Here is an 18152-nt window from a genome sequence, read left to right as displayed (position 1 = left end):
GATCTGAGGTCCCTGGTCATACCCTGCTCTCAGGACTGAGGGAGGACACAGCTTTTCTCTGAACTTCAGAGCTCCAAGCAGGCCTTCTTTCTTCATCTCTTTCTGGCTATGCCTCAGGGAACAAGAAGGATTTTAGTTACTAAATGAGGTTGCCTTTTGTCTTGTTCATCCTCACATTGTTATTCAATTTTATTTAAAAAAAAACCTGATGATGCTGACTCCCTCAGAAAGGCCACATCAAAAGATAGAGTTCACCAAAAATAATACACACTTTTTCCAAAGACACAAACAGTTCCTTGAAAAGGATGTCATGCTGTAATTTATTTTGTGAATTCTGTAAACCACAGAACATTTACTTACAGTGAAGGCTGACCTTTCTTTTTCCTTCTTTTTCTGTCTACAAAGTTCTCTCTTTGAGAAGAAACATAAAGAATAACATTCTCTCTGGTGTGTGTGTGTGTGTGTGTGTGTGTGTGTGTGTGTGTGTGTGTGTGTGTGCGCGCGCGCACGCATGCAATTTTATTGGAATCCTAAGTTTAATTTTTAGCCAGGGTCTTTTGGCTTCATGTAATAATATTTTATGGAAGGCAATCACTTGTGGAAAGACCAAAGAGGGGCCCATTTGAAACTTTACAAAAAGAATATTTTGTGCTGTTGTTGGGGTGATGGGAAATGCAATAAGTTTTCTAAGCCCTACATGGCACCCCCACTGAAAGCAGAGAAATCCTAGGACTGAATGGATGGTAGTAAAATCTCTGTAGGGATTGTTTTGGATAAAGAAAGTAATAACAAGAAATGGGCACATAATTAAGTTTCCAAAGGTCACATGTCACAGTCATCTTATTGTCCCACTGCAAGGAAAATTTACTACACAGAGGTGGACAATTTTCCTGATATAAGTCCATGCCAACAAACAAACAAATCAGAACTTCCAGGATTTCTGAACAATACTCTGCTATTTCAGTTAAGAAGTTTTTACTATCATTTCTGCTTTACTTTCTGTTCATTATAGCAGGGTTTTACAGCCACCATGTTGCTATCGAAATGAAAATAAACAAAGATTTGGAAAGAGACATGTTACTGGAGCTTGCTCTGCCCCTCTTGCCCATGTCACATGGTCTCTGTTCTTCTCTGAATGTGTTCATGTTTCCCCCTTGCCTATATATTTGGTATATATTTAAGGGAATGAATTTGAAATTTTTTATTTTATTTCTATAAATATTTTTCTATAGACTTCTTAAATTTTTTATGCCCTTTAAGAATTAATCTGGAAGCCGGGCAGTGGTGGTGCACGCCTTTAATCCCAGCACTTTGGAGGCAGAGGCAGGTGGATTTCTGAGTTCGAGGCCAGCCTGGTCTAAAGAATGAGTTCCAGGTCAGCCAAGGCTATACAAAGAAACCCTGTCTTGAAAAACCTAAATAAATAAATAAATAAATAAATAAATAAATAAATAAATAAATCTAGAGGCCAGGAGGATGGCTTTCTTAATTACACTGGCTGTTTTTCCAGAGGACTGTGATTCAGTTCTCTGCACACAAATGGTAGCTTATATACATCAGTAACTCCAGCCATAGGAGTTGAGGACTCTGGTCATGTACAATACAAAGCATTCGTGCAGACAAAGCACCCATGTACACATAATACATAAATAAATACATTTGTCTTTAAAAATAATGCATCAAGCTAAAATTGGTTAAGACCTTGGCCCTCACCACGAGGGACTGAAGATTTGAGTTGTTTTAAACTGGATTGTGTAAGAACACAGGATGGATGCCTGTTCGTTCCAAGCCCTCACCTTTATAGATTTGAAGGATTGATTTAGGAATGCTTATAAAGCTATTTATGTAAGACCATCTGTAAGTTGCTTGGCCCACATTTGGAATCATAACAAAATATTTCTTAAGAACCACTGTTGTGAAATTATTGCCACATTTTTGGCATATTAAAATACATGATATTTATATACTTTTGTTCAATAATGATGGAAATAGAAGTCCACAGCACAGATAGTTTATATATACATGTGTATTAAAATACCTTATATTGTATATTTCTCAGCAGAAGAATGTTTATTTCGGTATTAGCTCTCCTATGGCTTCTGAAAACTCCAAGCTCAACATGTTTCTCATAGTTTCTTATTCTGGTGTACTGATTTTTGTAGGTCAGATACCAGTACAGTGTTTGACAATAGCAAAGCCTGTGCATTGCTGTGTTGTTGTTGTGCTTATCTGTAGTTTTTCTCAGCTTGCTATACTCAAGTGTAAAATGTTGCAGAGAGCCAGCATCATTTTTATGCAGTAGAATACCAAATATGCTACCAGGAATATAATAATATTATATGCTCTGGAAATAGCCTAGAACCAGAAAGAGATACATTTGGGAAAGTATTTCTTTTCTCAGTTGGGTTGTCTATTAAGTAAGATCTCTGAATTTCTCAGTTTATGGTTACATGGCACAATTCAGACAAGTAAAACCGTTTAGTCATTTAAAGTATTCACTCTTTTAAAAGCATTGAGTTCAAAATTAGCACTGCTATTTTAAAGTACTAAAGCAATATAAATGTACCAAATGTCATTTTGAAGACTATTATGATAAGAGTATACTTTCTAAACTATAACACATTGAATATACAGGGATACACACATATATTCCAAAATTTCAATACAGAATATGTTGTTATAATAAGTCTGCCATCTGTAAATTGTGTCCTCTGTGGGCAGTTATGCTACCTTCATTGTTGATGGTGGCGGAGCTTGTCTACAGAATCTAACATCAACCAGGAAGGATGAGGGCAAATTAGGAAGCATGAGCCCACAAATGTGACCAGAGAGAACCTTGAGTTTCAGGAAACAAAACGTAAGGAAAGTGTGTGACATAGTAGCTCTGGGATCAAAAGCACTCACGTTTTAGAGCTGACTTCACAGATAGGTTATCTAGGTAAGTCTTGCTGCCCTTCACTGAGAAAGCAAAGACAATTACTAAGTCCATAGAATTAGAAGTAACACCAAGAACAGAATCTGGATGTGTTCATTGGAATGTAAGCATCTTAACCCAGGAACATTACACAAGGAAACCAGAGAATTCAGTTGTGAGGTGGCAGCCATTGGGAAGCATTGGGGAACTTGACCCCTTCTTGAAAGCCTGTTATGACCCCTCTTCTCCTTCATGCATGTTCCAAAGCCATCAAAACAATATTATTAGGGACTGTTGCTTTCCTAGTTCAATAATTAGTTGGAATAATAAAACGAAAAAGTATGTAGGTCAGTGTACGAAAGTACAAGTGGGAATTTGTTTTAAGCAGAATTATGGAGACAGAAATGGAATCTAGGAAGACAAGGGGGGCAAGAGCAACACGTTATAGAGTCTGGAGGAGTGAGATCCACAGCTTCTGCATGGTCTGTGCTCTGAATCAAGCATGCTTGAAACTCCTGCCCCTTGTGAGTGCAATGTATAGATAACATGAGTAGGTCAAGCACTTATGTATCCTGACAGTTAGCTCTCCTATTTTGACTTTGGGCTAGTAGCGCTTTACACTTCTGATGTTCATACTAAAAAAAAACCCAAAAACCAAAACTATTGGCATCCAAGGAAGCCACAAGAAAAGGCAATGACCTCTACTGAAGCAGCCATTACAAATGTTATCTCTGAAATATCCTAGCCCAAGGAAGAGTGGGGGAATCAAGAAAACTTCAGCTGAAATAAATGGAAAGAGAAACCAAACATGACAGAAGGCATTCCATTTGAGATTTGATTAAACAGCTATTTGTTATCTAGTTCCCATATGTTACTTAGGCTTCTGATCAGTAAGCAGTCCCTATTTGTCTCTGGGGAATAGGTTTTTGCAGTGAGTAAAGGCACCAGAACATAAATAATGAACATCAAATATAAGTAAGTAAGTAGGCAAGCAAGTCAGCAAATAAGTAAGTAAATGAATGAATAAATAAATAAATAAATAAATAAATAAATAAATAAATAAAGGTATGTGGCATGTGAGTTGTATGGAGACAGAAGTAAAACCGAGCTGTCAATCTTAGAGAAGTGTTAGCACCACTTTTTATTCTCACTTCTAGCACACAAAGTCCCAGTTCTTCATCGCAAGCGACTGAATTATCTTTGAATGGATGGATAGATGAAAAAGACAATACAGTACTTACATCCAGTGGGATGATATTTAGTCTTTAAAAAAAAAGAAAGTTTTTAATGCATATTGCCACAAAACATTATTTAGGCTGTTAAGACACTCTTTTAGCCATGGTGAGTCAGGCATATTTGTGATTAGTGTCCTGGCAAAGAACAGGAGGACAGAGTCAAAACTGTGTTGGACTGGCTTACTGTCCAGGGATATGTAGGTCATTAAAAATTTGTTTTGCCCTGAGGGGGATGATGGAGATCTGTCCAAAAATGCTGCCCTGGCGAGCTGCTTTCCAAATGAGGCAGAGGGAGCCATCTAAGCTGAACGAGAAAAATGATTCTGAATCCATTTAGGACGAGGATGTTGATAGTTCGGGGGAGTGGGGGAAGGATGGTAAGTTTCTAGATGCATCTCCTAAGTGTAGACAATGAACTTTCTTAATAAATTTGTTACAGTGAAAAAGGGAGTTACCAAGGATAGAAAATCGAGTCAGAAATAACCAGCATTGAGTGTACAAAAGAAATCATGTATGTGGTTTGTGTGTGCACGCACACACACTCTGGGTGTTTACGTGTTGGAAGTTTATGCTGGAGTATTCTTGTAGTGGGGAGCATTTGGGGTGGGGTGATAGGGAGTGTTGGGAATATGTATATGCATATATTGGGCATTTCTATGTGTTTAGTGTATGTATTGTGTGGGTATCTGTTGGGAATTTGGTGTGTTGAGGACATATATGAGGGTATATATGCTCAAGAAGAATGTGTGCTAAGCATATATATGTGGAAGAGGTTGTTGGGTATATGTTTTGGGGTGCATGTGTTGAGTGTGTATGCATTGAGAGGAGAGTAGGTATTGGATGTATTTGGGAGGGTATTCATTATGTGTTTAGGAAAGTGTGTGTGTGTGTGTGTGTGTGGAGTTGGGTAGGAAATATAAGATGACTAGAAAGAGAGGACTTGAGTCAGGGCTTGTGTGGCTGATTGTAAACAGCAGCCATATTGTGTGTGCTCAGTGACTGCCGCACAGTGATCTTCCCCATAGAGGCCCCTCAGTGTTTTCACAGTAGTCCAAAGGTGACAGAGAGGGTGGGAATGTTTCAGGCATCTATCTAAATGTGATGCAGCACTGTTCTTTGCCTGTCCCAGTGTAGACTGTCATGAAGAGTTTTCCTGAGAATGTTGTTCCTTGTCTGTCATGTACAAATATAGGTACATGAAAGTAATTGTATATAAATTATATATATTGTCATGTGTACTTTATTTTGTAAGAAAAAAACATTTAAAAAAAAACAGAACACCTTGTATCATTTGGGAATATCTAATCTATAATCTGATGCCTTTAAGCCATGACCTACAATTACATATACAAAAAATGTAGACACGACTTTTCATCTGTGATTCACATATGCATGAATATAGTATGCCATTGTATATGAGCCGTGCATGGGAATGAAATCCATTGTTTGAGGTAACATAAATGGGAATATGGTATGGCCCTCTCCAATCTTTCAGGGTCTTTTGTTTAATAAGAATTAAATTCCCCACAAGAAGACTAGCAGTCTCAACTAGCCCGGACCCCCAAAATCTCTCAGACACTGAACCGCCAACCAGGCAGTATATAGCAGCTGATATGAGGCCCCTGACACACATACAGTAGAAGACTCCCTGGTCTGGTCTCAGTGAGAGGATGCAGCTAACCCTCAAGAGACTTGAGGTCTAAGGGTGGGGGTGAGGGAGATGGGGACATCCTCTTGGAGATGGGGGAGGAGGTATGGGATGGCGAGCAGTGTGTGTGTGTGGGGGGGTGACAGCTGGGTAGCAGCTGTAAAGGAAGATTAAGGAATAATAATAATAATACAAAAAATTACATTTAAAGCACTGTAGTAGCCTCCAATGCCCCACCCACTGTGGCTTCCTTACCAGATATCTGACTCTTGCCATATCTAATAGTCTTGTACTTTTAGCTCTGTGTTACCCCAGTAGCATCTTCTAGTTCTCTGAGTATCTTCAAGCCTCAGTCAGGGCATTTGCACATGCTCTTCTATCCGCAGCTGCTCTTCCCTTCACATGATCGTCCCTACCCGTGCACTGTCAGTTTCAGTGAGTCTCTGTGTACCCAAGCCCAAACCCACATCAGTCATTCCTGTGGCCTTCTGGGTAATTTCTGTTTTACCCTAGTTCTTATTGTCCATCTGAAACCAGGTGCATTCAGGGTGGTAATGGCTACAGACTGCATGATTGTTCAGATACTCTCTCTTCTCAATTGACATATGAAGAAATCAGAATTGTCTGTGAACCCAGCTCATGCTAAAAATGGGTAGTAAAATCCACTAAGTGGAAGCAGGGAATGGGTTGGAGTTGCAAGGTGTTCTGCCATCAGCCACTCAGCAGCTTATGAGGACCTCCTGTGTGAGTATCTTGTTAGGAAGGGAGATGCAGATCACGTGTCCACAGTGAGCAAAGCACAGGGAAGGAACCCCTATCGGGTTATCCTTCCATAAGATTTGGAGTAATGGATTCAAATTGTCAGGGACATAGAGCAATGACTGTGCCTCGCAAGAGACTGCCACATTCTTCCTGAGCAGCAGGCAGAGCCTGGGTTCCCTTGGCCCACAGCTTCCTCTGCCATCTCTAACCTGTATTCCACAGCGAGTGCTCTTCATCAGGCTCCACATGCCTCTCTGTGTGGCCACATGTATGCTGTTGCATGTGCCTCAGTGACCTATCTTCCTTGTTTTTGTTTGTTGTTTCCTGTCAATCTTCTTCACTAATGTCCACACTAATTCTTCATTGCTGGTGAACTTTCTCCCTGTTTTTTTTTTCATCGTCATAATTAATCATTTTATTAGTTTACATTTCAAATTATATCTCTCTTCCCAGTTTTCCATCCATAACACCCCATCCTATCCCCCGCCCCCATCTCCTTTGCCTTTATGAGGGTGCTCACCCACTCCCACCTCATCACTCTAGCATTAAGCCACCACAGGACCAAGGGCCTCCCTTCCCAATGATGCCACATAAGACAATCCTCTGCTACATATGCAGCTGGTGACATGGTTCCCTGCATGTGTACTCTTTGGTTGGTCTCCCTGGGAGATCTGGGAGAACTGGGTGATCTGGTTAATTGATATTGTTCTTTCTAAGGGACTGCAATCCCCTTCTGCTCCTTCAGTCTTTCCCATAGACTCTCCTTTGGGGTCCCTGGCTCAACAAAGAAAGAACTTCAGACCAATTTCCCTTATGAATATTGATGAAAAATAGTCAATAAAATTCCCTGAAGTACCTCTTCCTGGCTTGTTGTTGTTGTTGGTGGTGGTGCTGGTGGTGGTTTTGTCCTTCCTGGTTACTCAGTCTCCTGTATGTGTTTGAGTCTTAATCTATAATACTGCAAAGACATTATTTTTCCTCTTTAATTTTATAATCAGTTGTCTGGCCATAAGGTTTACAGACTAGTCTGGCTTCCTGTGCAGTCTTTACCTCTTGATTTTCATAGATGTGAGCAAGAAACCTCGAGAGTCTATCATGAGGATTTCTTACCATAGTGGACTACAATTTCCATCTGTAAGCGAAGATAAACAATTCATATTTAAATTGTTTATTGTCAGATATTTAGTCATAGCACTGAGAGAACTAAATGGTATGTACATTGTGAGTTCCAGATCAGCCTGAAGTACATGGTGAATCCTTACCATTAAGTTGTGTTTGTGTTTGTGTGTGTGTGTGTACATGTTATGGGTTTATATATGATATTTTATTTGTATATATATTTGAGACTATTATCTATTGGCTAAACTATATGTTTATATCCAATTGTTTATATGTTTATTTTAATGTGTTTTTCTATACTCTTGCGTTTCATTATGAGCCAAAATATGCTTATTTCCCATTGCTACTTAAGAAGGCACTGGATGATGTTAATTTTTTTCTAATGAGTATGTCAAACAGTTACTGTGGGATTAACATTCTAGAAAATGGCAAGTGTCTGAGTGGCAAAGCAAAGAGAGGTATTTGGAGGTCACCAACATCCACATGAGGTCACCAACATCTTCATGAGGTCACTGACATGCACAGGAGGTCACTGACATCCTCATGAGGTCACCAATATCCATATGAGGTCACCAACATCTTCATGAGGTTACCAGCATAGACATGAGGTCACCGACATCCTCATGAGGTCACCGACATCCTCATGAGGTCACTGACATCCTCATTAGGACCCCGACATCCACATGAGTTAGAGTTTGTCCATGCACGCTTGTCATTAAAGAAGAGTCATTAAGCAGTGTAGGATGGACAGTAGGACTATCTTAATGATCATCCTGGCCGTTAGCAGGAGAAAAAGCTCTTAGGATGTTTGGACATCTTCTAGTGGTCTTTGCTGACCATATTTCTTTAATGTCTTGTTCTCAGCTCTGCCTCTTTTCTTCCTCTATATCTATTCCTTTGCTGAGTATTTCCTTGGAGCCAAATATCACTCCTCTCTTCTCTAGTTCCTTCTATATCAAGTTCTGGTAGTAGTTTCCTTTTCTAACTCATTTTTCTAAATAGCTTCCATTTTTCTCTCCTCAAATTGTGTTTTAAATCTGTTTGCTAGGGAGGAGAGATGGCTCAGTGGTTCAGAGAGTTGCCGGTGTCGGCATGGTGGTTCACATCTGTAACTGTTGGAGTTTCTGAAACTTCAGTCTACTTTGATATTTTGGGTACTGCATACATGTTAAACATACAAACTCTTGCAAGCATCTATGTATAAAAGTAAATTAAATAAGGAAATCTTTTTTTTTTTCTTGTTATTTTGAGGCAGGGTTTCTCTGTATAGCCCTGGCTGTCCTGGAACTCACTTTGTAGACCAGGCTGGCCTCAAACTCAGAAATCTGCCTGCATCTGCCTCCCAAGTGCTGGGATTAAAGGAGTGCGCCACCACTGCCCGACAGCAAATTTTTTTTAAATTAATAGTTAATTTGCTGATAACAGTTACTTTGGAATTAACATTCTAGAAAATACAAGTGTCTGAGTGGCAAAGCAAAGAGAGGTATTTGGAGGTCACCAACATCCACATGAGGTCATTGCCACCAAAAATATGATGTATCTAGGAAGCACTATATGGTGGCAAGGGAGCTGTCAGATGAGATGGGGAGGTGCTCATTGTTCAATATTTCTTATATGACACTTAATTTTTTAAAGAATATTAGAGTTTCAGAAGTTTTCACAATAGTTGAGTTTTACATGTGTCTTTTGTATCCTTTCATGTGAAAAAATGCATAGAATCTGTGAATATTTCTTACTTTAGTTCTTTTTTTAAAAATTGTACTCAAATGGTGACTTTTCTCTTACCTTAAATTCTCGAATTCTTGACATTTGTCAGTTGATAATTCATTCCTCTTTGTTTCTTTTCTGCTCAGTTACAGCTCTGTTATTCTATGAACTCATGACTACTTATCTGATTTTATGGCTTATAATCCACTGTTAGCATTACCTTTTGTGGTTGTGGAATTGTGCCAGCCTCAGCCACCCCAGGCTTTTCTGCTCCAATCCATTTGCCCTTGAGCACCCCCTCATCTCATCTGACAGTTCCCTTGCCATGATATAGTGCTCCCTAGATATATCATATTTTTGGTGGCAATGTCCTGAAGTCAATAACTTTTCAAGAATCTCCATGGATTTTTTTTTTATTTATTTTTTTAAATTCGAAACTGACAATAGCACATTAGCTCTATAATGACAGATTTTTGCTGTTGGTTTGCTATGATTACTAGGAAATGTATGATAACTCAAACAGACATATATGTTTTGCTTATTGTCTTTAACAACAAACCCCATAAATGCCTTTGAGGAATTTGTTCAAGAAAAATTATACTGCCTTTTCTACTCCGTATTTTTATAACAGTCTTTTCATCTTTCATACATGCCTTAGTAAAGTTTGTATTGTTGTAACAGATTATTATTATTATTACTATTATTATTATTGATATAGAACATGGATTTATTTGGAAAATGCTTATGGAGAATATAGTGTCCAGGATTGTAATGCTGGTGTCTGGTATGGGCTCCCATGCTGTGTCATAAGATGGTGGAAAGACATACAAAATAGGCATAGGACAGAGAGGAAACTTGGCAACCTCATCTGTGCATCTGGAGCCCACTCCCACGGCAGTGGCAATGATCCATCCTCTAACAATGGTATTTAATTTCAATAGGAGTTTTGGAAAGGGGACACAGGCTGTAGTAGATATTCTAGCTCTGTGCCAACATAAATAGAAGAGCTTAAAAACTTCTGCAATATCTCTTTAAAAGATACAAAATATGGGGCTGGAGGGTTGGATCAGCACTAGCTGCTTTTCCAAGAACATGGGCTGTATTCTCAGCATGAGCATCGTAGCTAACAATCATCTTTAACTCTAGTTCCATGGGAGCCAACACCCTCTCTATACTCTGTGGATACCAGGCACAGCAATACACAGACATGCTATGGGCAAAACACTTGTGCACATAAAATATTTTTTTAATTTATCAAAATAAAGAGATCTGGGAAATATTAGTTTTGTTTATGAGATATAGGCAAAAAAAAAGTGTTTTATGTCAACAATAGGAAAATACTTAAAATTGAAACTGAATAACTTTTAGCCATTACAGTGTTTGCAACAAAGTAGACAATGTGTACCAGTTGAAATTAATGATCAAAAGGTCACCAATGTTGCTCTCTGTAACCAGTTGTTGCCATGTAGTTCTTTAGCTTAACAGAAAATTTGCAGAATATTTTGCATTAGAACATCACACAAACTTTCTATAGTCAGAAACACATAGATAGTTCATTCAGCAAACAGTTGCCATTCTGAACAAAAGTCTAAGAATGTATTATTTTTAAAGCCTAAGAATTGCTCTGAAGAGAAACCACAGTATTAAGAATGTATACTTTGAAGTAGAAAATTCTACCAGATAACATGGTATCCAACTTCTCATTCTTTTGCTGTAACAAACACCATGGCCAAAGCAACTTGAAGAAAAAAAAAAGCTTTATTTCATCCTACACTTACAAGCCAATGTCCTTTCATGAGTGAAGTTAGGTTATGAACTGGAAGGATGGCTGGCTTGGGTATCCATGCAGCATTATCTCTAGTCAGGGGAGTATAGCAGAAACTGTGGAAGAATGCTGCTTGCTATCTGGCTTGCTCAACCCCAGGACCATTTGCCTAGAGATGGTGCCATCAATGGTGGACTGGGCCATCCTGCATCAATTAATGATCAAGACAGTTTCCCAGAGACATGCCCATGTCTCTGGCCGTGAGATGGCCGTGTCTCATCTAGGAAATTCCTCAGTTAAGGCTTCTCTCTCAGATGATTCCAGCCTGTGATAAGTTAAGAACTGAAGCCAACTGGGATGTGAGGTAGGTTTTTTTCCCCCACCAAGTTTTTCATCATCTTATTTTTGGAATGAATAGACCTGCATACGATTCAGTTCCCTGAGGTGGAGCTTGATTGAAAACCATTTGTGAATCCAGAAAGACAGGCAAAGTGAATGTGTTGACTGTATCACAAATAAACCAGACCAGTTATGGGCTAAGGAAGTGTCTAGTACCCACCGAAATAAAGAGAGGAACTTGAGAGAAGAGTCTGGATTCCTTGAGAGGGTTTACTGCAATGTCTTAGTAGCACATGGTCATTTTACTCTGGGCCTCAGTGAATGATTATACATGATACTCCATGAAAGCAATGTCAGAGCTGATACTTACTGTTGAAGAAATGAATATTATTAATCTCTTCATCAGATCATGGATCCACACTAAAGATGCATAGCATTATTGGAAAAAAATAGAAAGTTATACATAATGAGTGGAGTTATATTTTTTACTTGGTTTTATTAATGACGGATTCAGACTTAGGTGGTTTTTCCAGCTGTTGAGAGGACTACTATGGAAGCTTGATGGCCAGCCAGCATTGCATGGTAGCAGAATGGTTTATAGGAAAAAGGGTTGAGTTAATTTACATATCTCTCTAGATAACTTTCACTTAGATATTTTCTAATTCCAAATTCTCATTTATGGCATTCAATCAAAATTTCTTTAGGTAAGACTGATATATTATTATCGTCAAAAAAAATCTCAAGTTTTTTAAAAAAATAAATCAAAGAGCTAATTATTCTACTACCTCAGGATTATTCTTAGAACACTTGTTCTAGTTACTTCTCACAGACAGAAGTCTTACTGGTAAAATTCACAATAGTGTGCTGTTTCCTCGTTTTATTAAATAGACTTAGGTATTTGAATTTTTATGATGGCACTCTGAGCTTCAAGCCCTCATAAACTTTTTTTTCCCCTGAGTTCCTGCAATCATTTTCTCTCAAAACTAACAGGGATGGGAAGGGTCGGAGCCCTGAGGAGGCTGAGAGGTGAGTGCTGATGTGTCTAAGTGGGGCCAGCAGGGGCTGCAGCCAGCAACAAGGCTGCTGCATTCCTCATGTGCCTGGCCTTGGACTCCCTTAGACGTCATAATCTGGATCCTATTAAGGGAATTTTGTGTTTTTCCTTTGTAAGAGTCACCCCCTACCATGACAAATATTTTAAAATATATATATATATTTTTTAAGTTGGGAAAGCAAACTTTTTCCCAAAAGAAATTTATAGTTCAAATTTATACCAATTTTTTTTACTAACAAGAGCAAGCTAGGCTCTCTCTAAAGCGTCAATTTTCCTCTGTAAAACATTAGCCTCCTTTGGAAGAAGCAGGGGTTTCTTTTTTTATAGGCAATGGGATAAACCAGCTTCAGATGTACTTGTGCTGTGACATGCTTTAGAATGTACCTGCAGACTGTGGTGTTCTCAGTCTCAAACTACAAAAAAAAAAAAAAAACAAACAAACAAAAAAAAAAACCAAAAAACCAAATAACCCAAAACAGACAAACAAACAAAAAACAAAGAAGAATAAAAAGGAAGTGTTCGCGTATGAAGGAAGTGATAAATTTTGAATCCAGTTTGCACTTCCCCCCTTCTTTTCCTGGGAAGTGACTGAGACTGTGCCAAGTCATTTTAACAAAGTCGGGCTTCTAGGTACCCACCTTTCCCATGAGTGACCACTGCCTTTTCACCGTGCAGGACTGTCGTGATGCCTGTGGCCAGAGAGTTTGATCCAGATATGGTCCTGGTTTCTGCTGGATTTGATGCATTGGAAGGCCATACCCCTCCCCTCGGGGGTTACAAAGTGACAGCAAAATGCAAGTATCTCTTTCAGGACTTCATGAAATGCTCTGACACCATACACCATTTAGATCTTTAAGATCTTTACTACTTTTTACATGAGTTAGTAAGCTTTGGGGAGACATTTGAAAATGATTGGTGGGATATTTATGGCTGTTTCATGTCTCTGGAGAAATTTTCATTGAAGAAAAGCAAAAATGGGTTTCCTATGGTTAACCTGATAGACATATTAGAAACTTCATGTATTTTAGGAGTCTTAGTTTTCATTTAAAGACTAAAATGATATGACTTCTGTTTACAGTACATCAACTGATCTGAGAACTCAAAAGTCTAGAGGAGCTACTGAGCTTTTCGCAAAAAGAACATAGTTGCTACATTTACCACATTGTACATGAAATGGAAATAGGTATTTAGCAATAATGTTATGTGTTTCCAGTCAAAATACAGACTCCATGGTGCTTCAGCAATCCCAAGAGTCTCTGAGGTCAATGCTGCTCTTCTGCTGGTTGCAGAGACAAATTTTTTGGCTGTGTTCCATAGTCGCTAACTACCCAACAAGGAAACGAATTTTATATTTTATTTCATTTGAAGACTACGACACCATGGAACTTAGCTAGAAAGAGGATCTTCTTTAAGAACAATTTTCTTGCTCTGTGTATGAAAGCAAAGCATATCTATAGTCCATGCATATAAATATACTTTGGCACTGTGTGTACCTACTGAGCAAGAAAAAAAAAAAAAAACCTGTAAAACTGCACAGTGGATGGTATCCAGTGTTGTATGCTTTGGGGGAGTTGAAAGGCAGACAAAATGAAAACAACTCAAGTTGCTTTAAGTGGGGGAGATGTGTTTGGAATGAATGTGCTATATTAATTTGAAAAGAACCAAAGAAAGAGATTCATGCCAACCTTTGTTTTGAGCTGGCTACTCGTATGAGAGCATTTCTGCACTCTAATTATTCCAGTAACATTGTTAGGTAGTGGTTATTTTTAACCTCTATTATTTGCCCAGGATTCCTGGTGCCTTGTTGTCTATCGAGAACATATTAAGGCAGGCAACTGTGCACAAACAACAAAATATAGATAATTCATGAGTTTGCTAAAATTGAATACGGAGGTGTTTTCTTGTAATAAATATCTTTATGGTTCTCCTGGTGATGTTGCTCTCAGAAGTTACCTCAAAGAGAAGTCAGTCTTCCCATTGCAGATAAACCTCATTTGAGGCAAGGCTGGCGACTGGTTTATTTTGAAAAAAGAAACTCAAATGATACAAGACACATGGGAAGTAAGAGAGAAATGAGGGGAAAGAAGCCCATCTCATTAAAGCCAAACAGCTCCCTCAGGTGTAGGAAAAACACTGCTCCTAGAGTCGTTTTCCTTGCCAAGAGGCGGAGGAGGTTTAACCTGTCCATCTCTTAAAAGGAGAAGGGACTAATCGTTGTGTTAAATTTGGGAAATTTCGTTTTAAATCTCAAATGTCCCATTAAAAAGCAGACTAAAAAATAATAACAATGTAGTCTCTTTTGGTTACAGATACTAGAAACACTGATTCCAACACCTTTTTTTTTTTTTTTTTTTTTTTTTTTTTTTGCTTCAGTAGTGACAATCAGCTTTCATCGCTGAGATAACCAACTTATCCAATAGGTAGGGAAGGTTTGTTTCAGCTGACAGAGTTTGAATTTGTAGACTGTGGGACTGTTGTTGGGAAGCCGTGATGAATCCATACATTATGGTGGGAAGCAAGTGGCAGAGTATAACCATTTATCTCATTGAAAGTGACAAAAAGAGATGGGATGGCACAATGCTGGCATAATTCTCTTCAAGAGCCTGTCTTCAGTGACCTAAAAGCCTCCTACCAGCCCCTACCACTGAAATCTCCCACCTCTTGCCTGTAGTTCATTCTCAGGACCTCAGACCCAAGTTCTATCAATCAGAAAGCAGTGAAATCTTCAATATTTTAAATCTACTAATGTATGTGAATTTATACAGGGTACATTTTATTGCTTTCTGTTCCCCACATTCATTTGAATATAGAACACTCCCAGCTTTCCTTCATCAGTTCCTGGTCCCTGCCTGTTTTTCCTCCTTAGCTCTTTTCTACCCAAGAAGACCATGTACCTCTTCGCCACTGTTTACTACCTAACAGAAGCAGACACACCTAAGGTTATCAATATCTAACCATTGCTATTTGGTCAACTCTTTGTTATTACCTAGGGAAAGCACATAATGGGGGGGGTGTCTTAGAATGCAGAGTGCAGGAGACGTCATCCTGAACAGTTAGGCAGATTTCATACCTGGGGTTAAAATAGAGTTCATGGATTTGTACTGACTTGGCATTGAGTGAGCCATGCACTGGATTTCTTCTCACTAAGGGAAAAAAAATCATCCCATCATATACAAAATAATTGGAATGTGCATTCAAACACTCCTAGTGGGGCCAAACCCACAAATGCCATCTGGGACAACAGGAACACCAGCACCCACTACTGAGAAGCTGCATGCGTCACCTGAGGGTGGCTGCAGTCTTCACTATAGAAGTCACCACCTCAACTGTGTGGGACCTGGGGTTACTGCACAGCTTTCCAGAGATTCACAACAGGCTCTGCACTGGCTTGCTGCATGCTGATGCATTCCCCTTCAGTTTGACAGACAGGCGATTAAAATTGAGATCTCAACGCCCCATGCCAGAAGTCATCCTCCAAGTGTGGAGTCCCAGAATAAAGTTGAAAATGGGGTACAAATTTGAAGTAAATTGTGACTAAACTATATGAAAACAAATATTCAACTAAACTTTTTCAATTCTGGCTAGACTCGTTCTTGCTCCAAGTAAAACACTGGACGATTTGATCTGAGAGCTGTTTTGAGGATATTGTCGTTTCAGACATCTGAAAATTTATTTCCTTGGCACATCGAATTGGATTTTTACAGTACTCTATTTTGTATTTTTGAAAGGAAAAGAAAGATCAAGTCAAAACAACAATGGATTTTGCTCATTTTAAACATCTAAATAGCTGCCTGACTTTAAAAGAAAAGAAGAAATCCTGGTTCAATGACAAATGTTTCAGCCTAAATACGAGAGGCGATTTTTACATTAAAGGGATTCCCAGAGCGCTGTTTTCTTCTTTCTTCATGTTTTGGTTATACCGCGAAACTACAGCATGAAGGGTGGGTTTGGTTTGTGCTACAATTGAAAACTTTGTTCTAAAATGGAGCTTATAAGCATTTATTTAGAATTTATATTCTTCTTACATCCAGATCCAAGGTTAGGTTGCATCTCAAAAAGCGGCATTCTTTGCTCTGAGCCCAGAACCAAATGTGACATTGAAGTTATCCATTTATCTTTCTAAGTATTCTGGTTTATATCCAACTGTCTTTGTGTTATACTTTAAGACGTTAAGATTTTTTTATACATAATTATAGTTACAGTTATATACCGTGACAGCAGTGCCATATCCAAGGTGATTTGTCACCTCAGAGTTCCTGGCTTTGTGGTGCTGTCACCTCAGAAGTTAAAAGCTCTTTAGTTCAACCCTGTTTTCCAAGTGGTGCTTGCTTTTCTCTCTCCCCTAGATGTCCACACTCTCTGTTTTCCTTGGTATGTAGTAGTGCACTCCTGTGGGCAGACTGCTTGTGACACGTGAATAAGAATCTTTTTCCTTTGGGACTAAAATGATAAGCATGTCTGATAGACTGTATATTATTTTAAAACCCTATACAATTTTTTTGTCTTAATAAGAACCGCGTACTTCTGGATTTTCCCAGGTAATACAGCATCACTTTTATTGAATTTTAAGGAGAAATGAGGTAGCATATCTCAGAGACTTGCTTTCCTACTGTCTCCTAGATTGAGAGTTACTTTTCTGCTGTTTGTTAATCCCCTCCTCACTCCGAGGTATACGGGTATGATAGGGAGAAAGCATGGTTATGGACACGTACCTGCTTCAGTGGACCCATCTCTCCCTGGGAGTTAGTCTCTGGGAGGGACAAATGCTTCCTTATTAGTTAGTCTCCAAAAGACAGTCTCTAAAACGTTGAGTGCTGATCCAAATAGCAAATAAGTACAAAGGAAGAAACTTATTCGATATGCAGACTGTGTTGGCTGAGGCCATCTGCCTATAATGTCTGCATGTGCTGCATCTTGGCACTGATATGTACAGGGATGGCTGAAGCTTAGAGTACCCTTCATCTATTCATTTTGCTAGTCCAGAGTTAAAAATAGACTGAGCCAGAAAATACGTTTCGATGCAATTGACTTCTCTTTTTTACTGTGCCTTTCTCTTCAGCGGCTCTGTATCTACCATAAATTGCACTTTTTAAAAAAAATCTCCAATTTTCTCCTTACTTATAAAGACTCTGATGGCATTTAACTGTGTTCTTTATTGTATACTTCTTCTCTTCTCTAAAGGAAAGCATTCAGCCTCCGGGAACAGTCTATCTGCCAGTTGTGTCTTAGTTATCTGTAACTGAGAAGCCTGTGGCTTCTAATGACAGAATGTTAGCCCACGGACAACAAGGATGGAGAGGAGAGTATCTGTAATTGTTAATACCAACCTCCAACTTCTCTGCTGCATCCCTTTATAGGAGGGTAAAAAACTGTAGGAAACCAGCTGGGTATGGTGACATATGCTGATAAAATCTCCACACTCAGAAGGCCAAGGCTGGAGAGAAACTCTCGTGAGCTTGAAGCCAGTCGGCTCTATGTAGTGAGTTCCAGATAATCCAGGGTTACGCAGTGAGAACCTGTCTCAAAAGTAACAAATAAACAAACAAGCTTCAACAACCGTAAGACCTGGGGAAAAGGGGTCAGTACCGACTCTCCTAACCTCCCCATCA

General features: G+C 39.0%; 1 protein-coding gene across 11 annotated transcripts in view; it reads left to right on the top strand.

Annotated features, from left to right (window-relative positions):
• The window catches only part of Hdac9 (histone deacetylase 9), an 832694-nt gene that overhangs the window by 716237 nt on the left and 98305 nt on the right, over positions 1 to 18152 (top strand). For all 11 annotated transcript variants that reach the window (XM_029484907.1, XM_029484903.1, XM_029484900.1 and 8 more), the window contains one exon: positions 13219 to 13337. In XM_029484907.1, the coding sequence (XP_029340767.1) occupies positions 13219 to 13337 (119 nt within the window). The remainder of the gene's footprint in view (positions 1 to 13218; positions 13338 to 18152) is intronic.

The sequence above is a fragment of the Mus caroli genome, chromosome 12, assembly GCF_900094665.2.
Source record: "Mus caroli chromosome 12, CAROLI_EIJ_v1.1, whole genome shotgun sequence".
Taxonomy (NCBI): Eukaryota; Metazoa; Chordata; class Mammalia; order Rodentia; family Muridae; genus Mus; species Mus caroli.
This window is presented reverse-complemented; position numbering and strand designations above follow the sequence as displayed.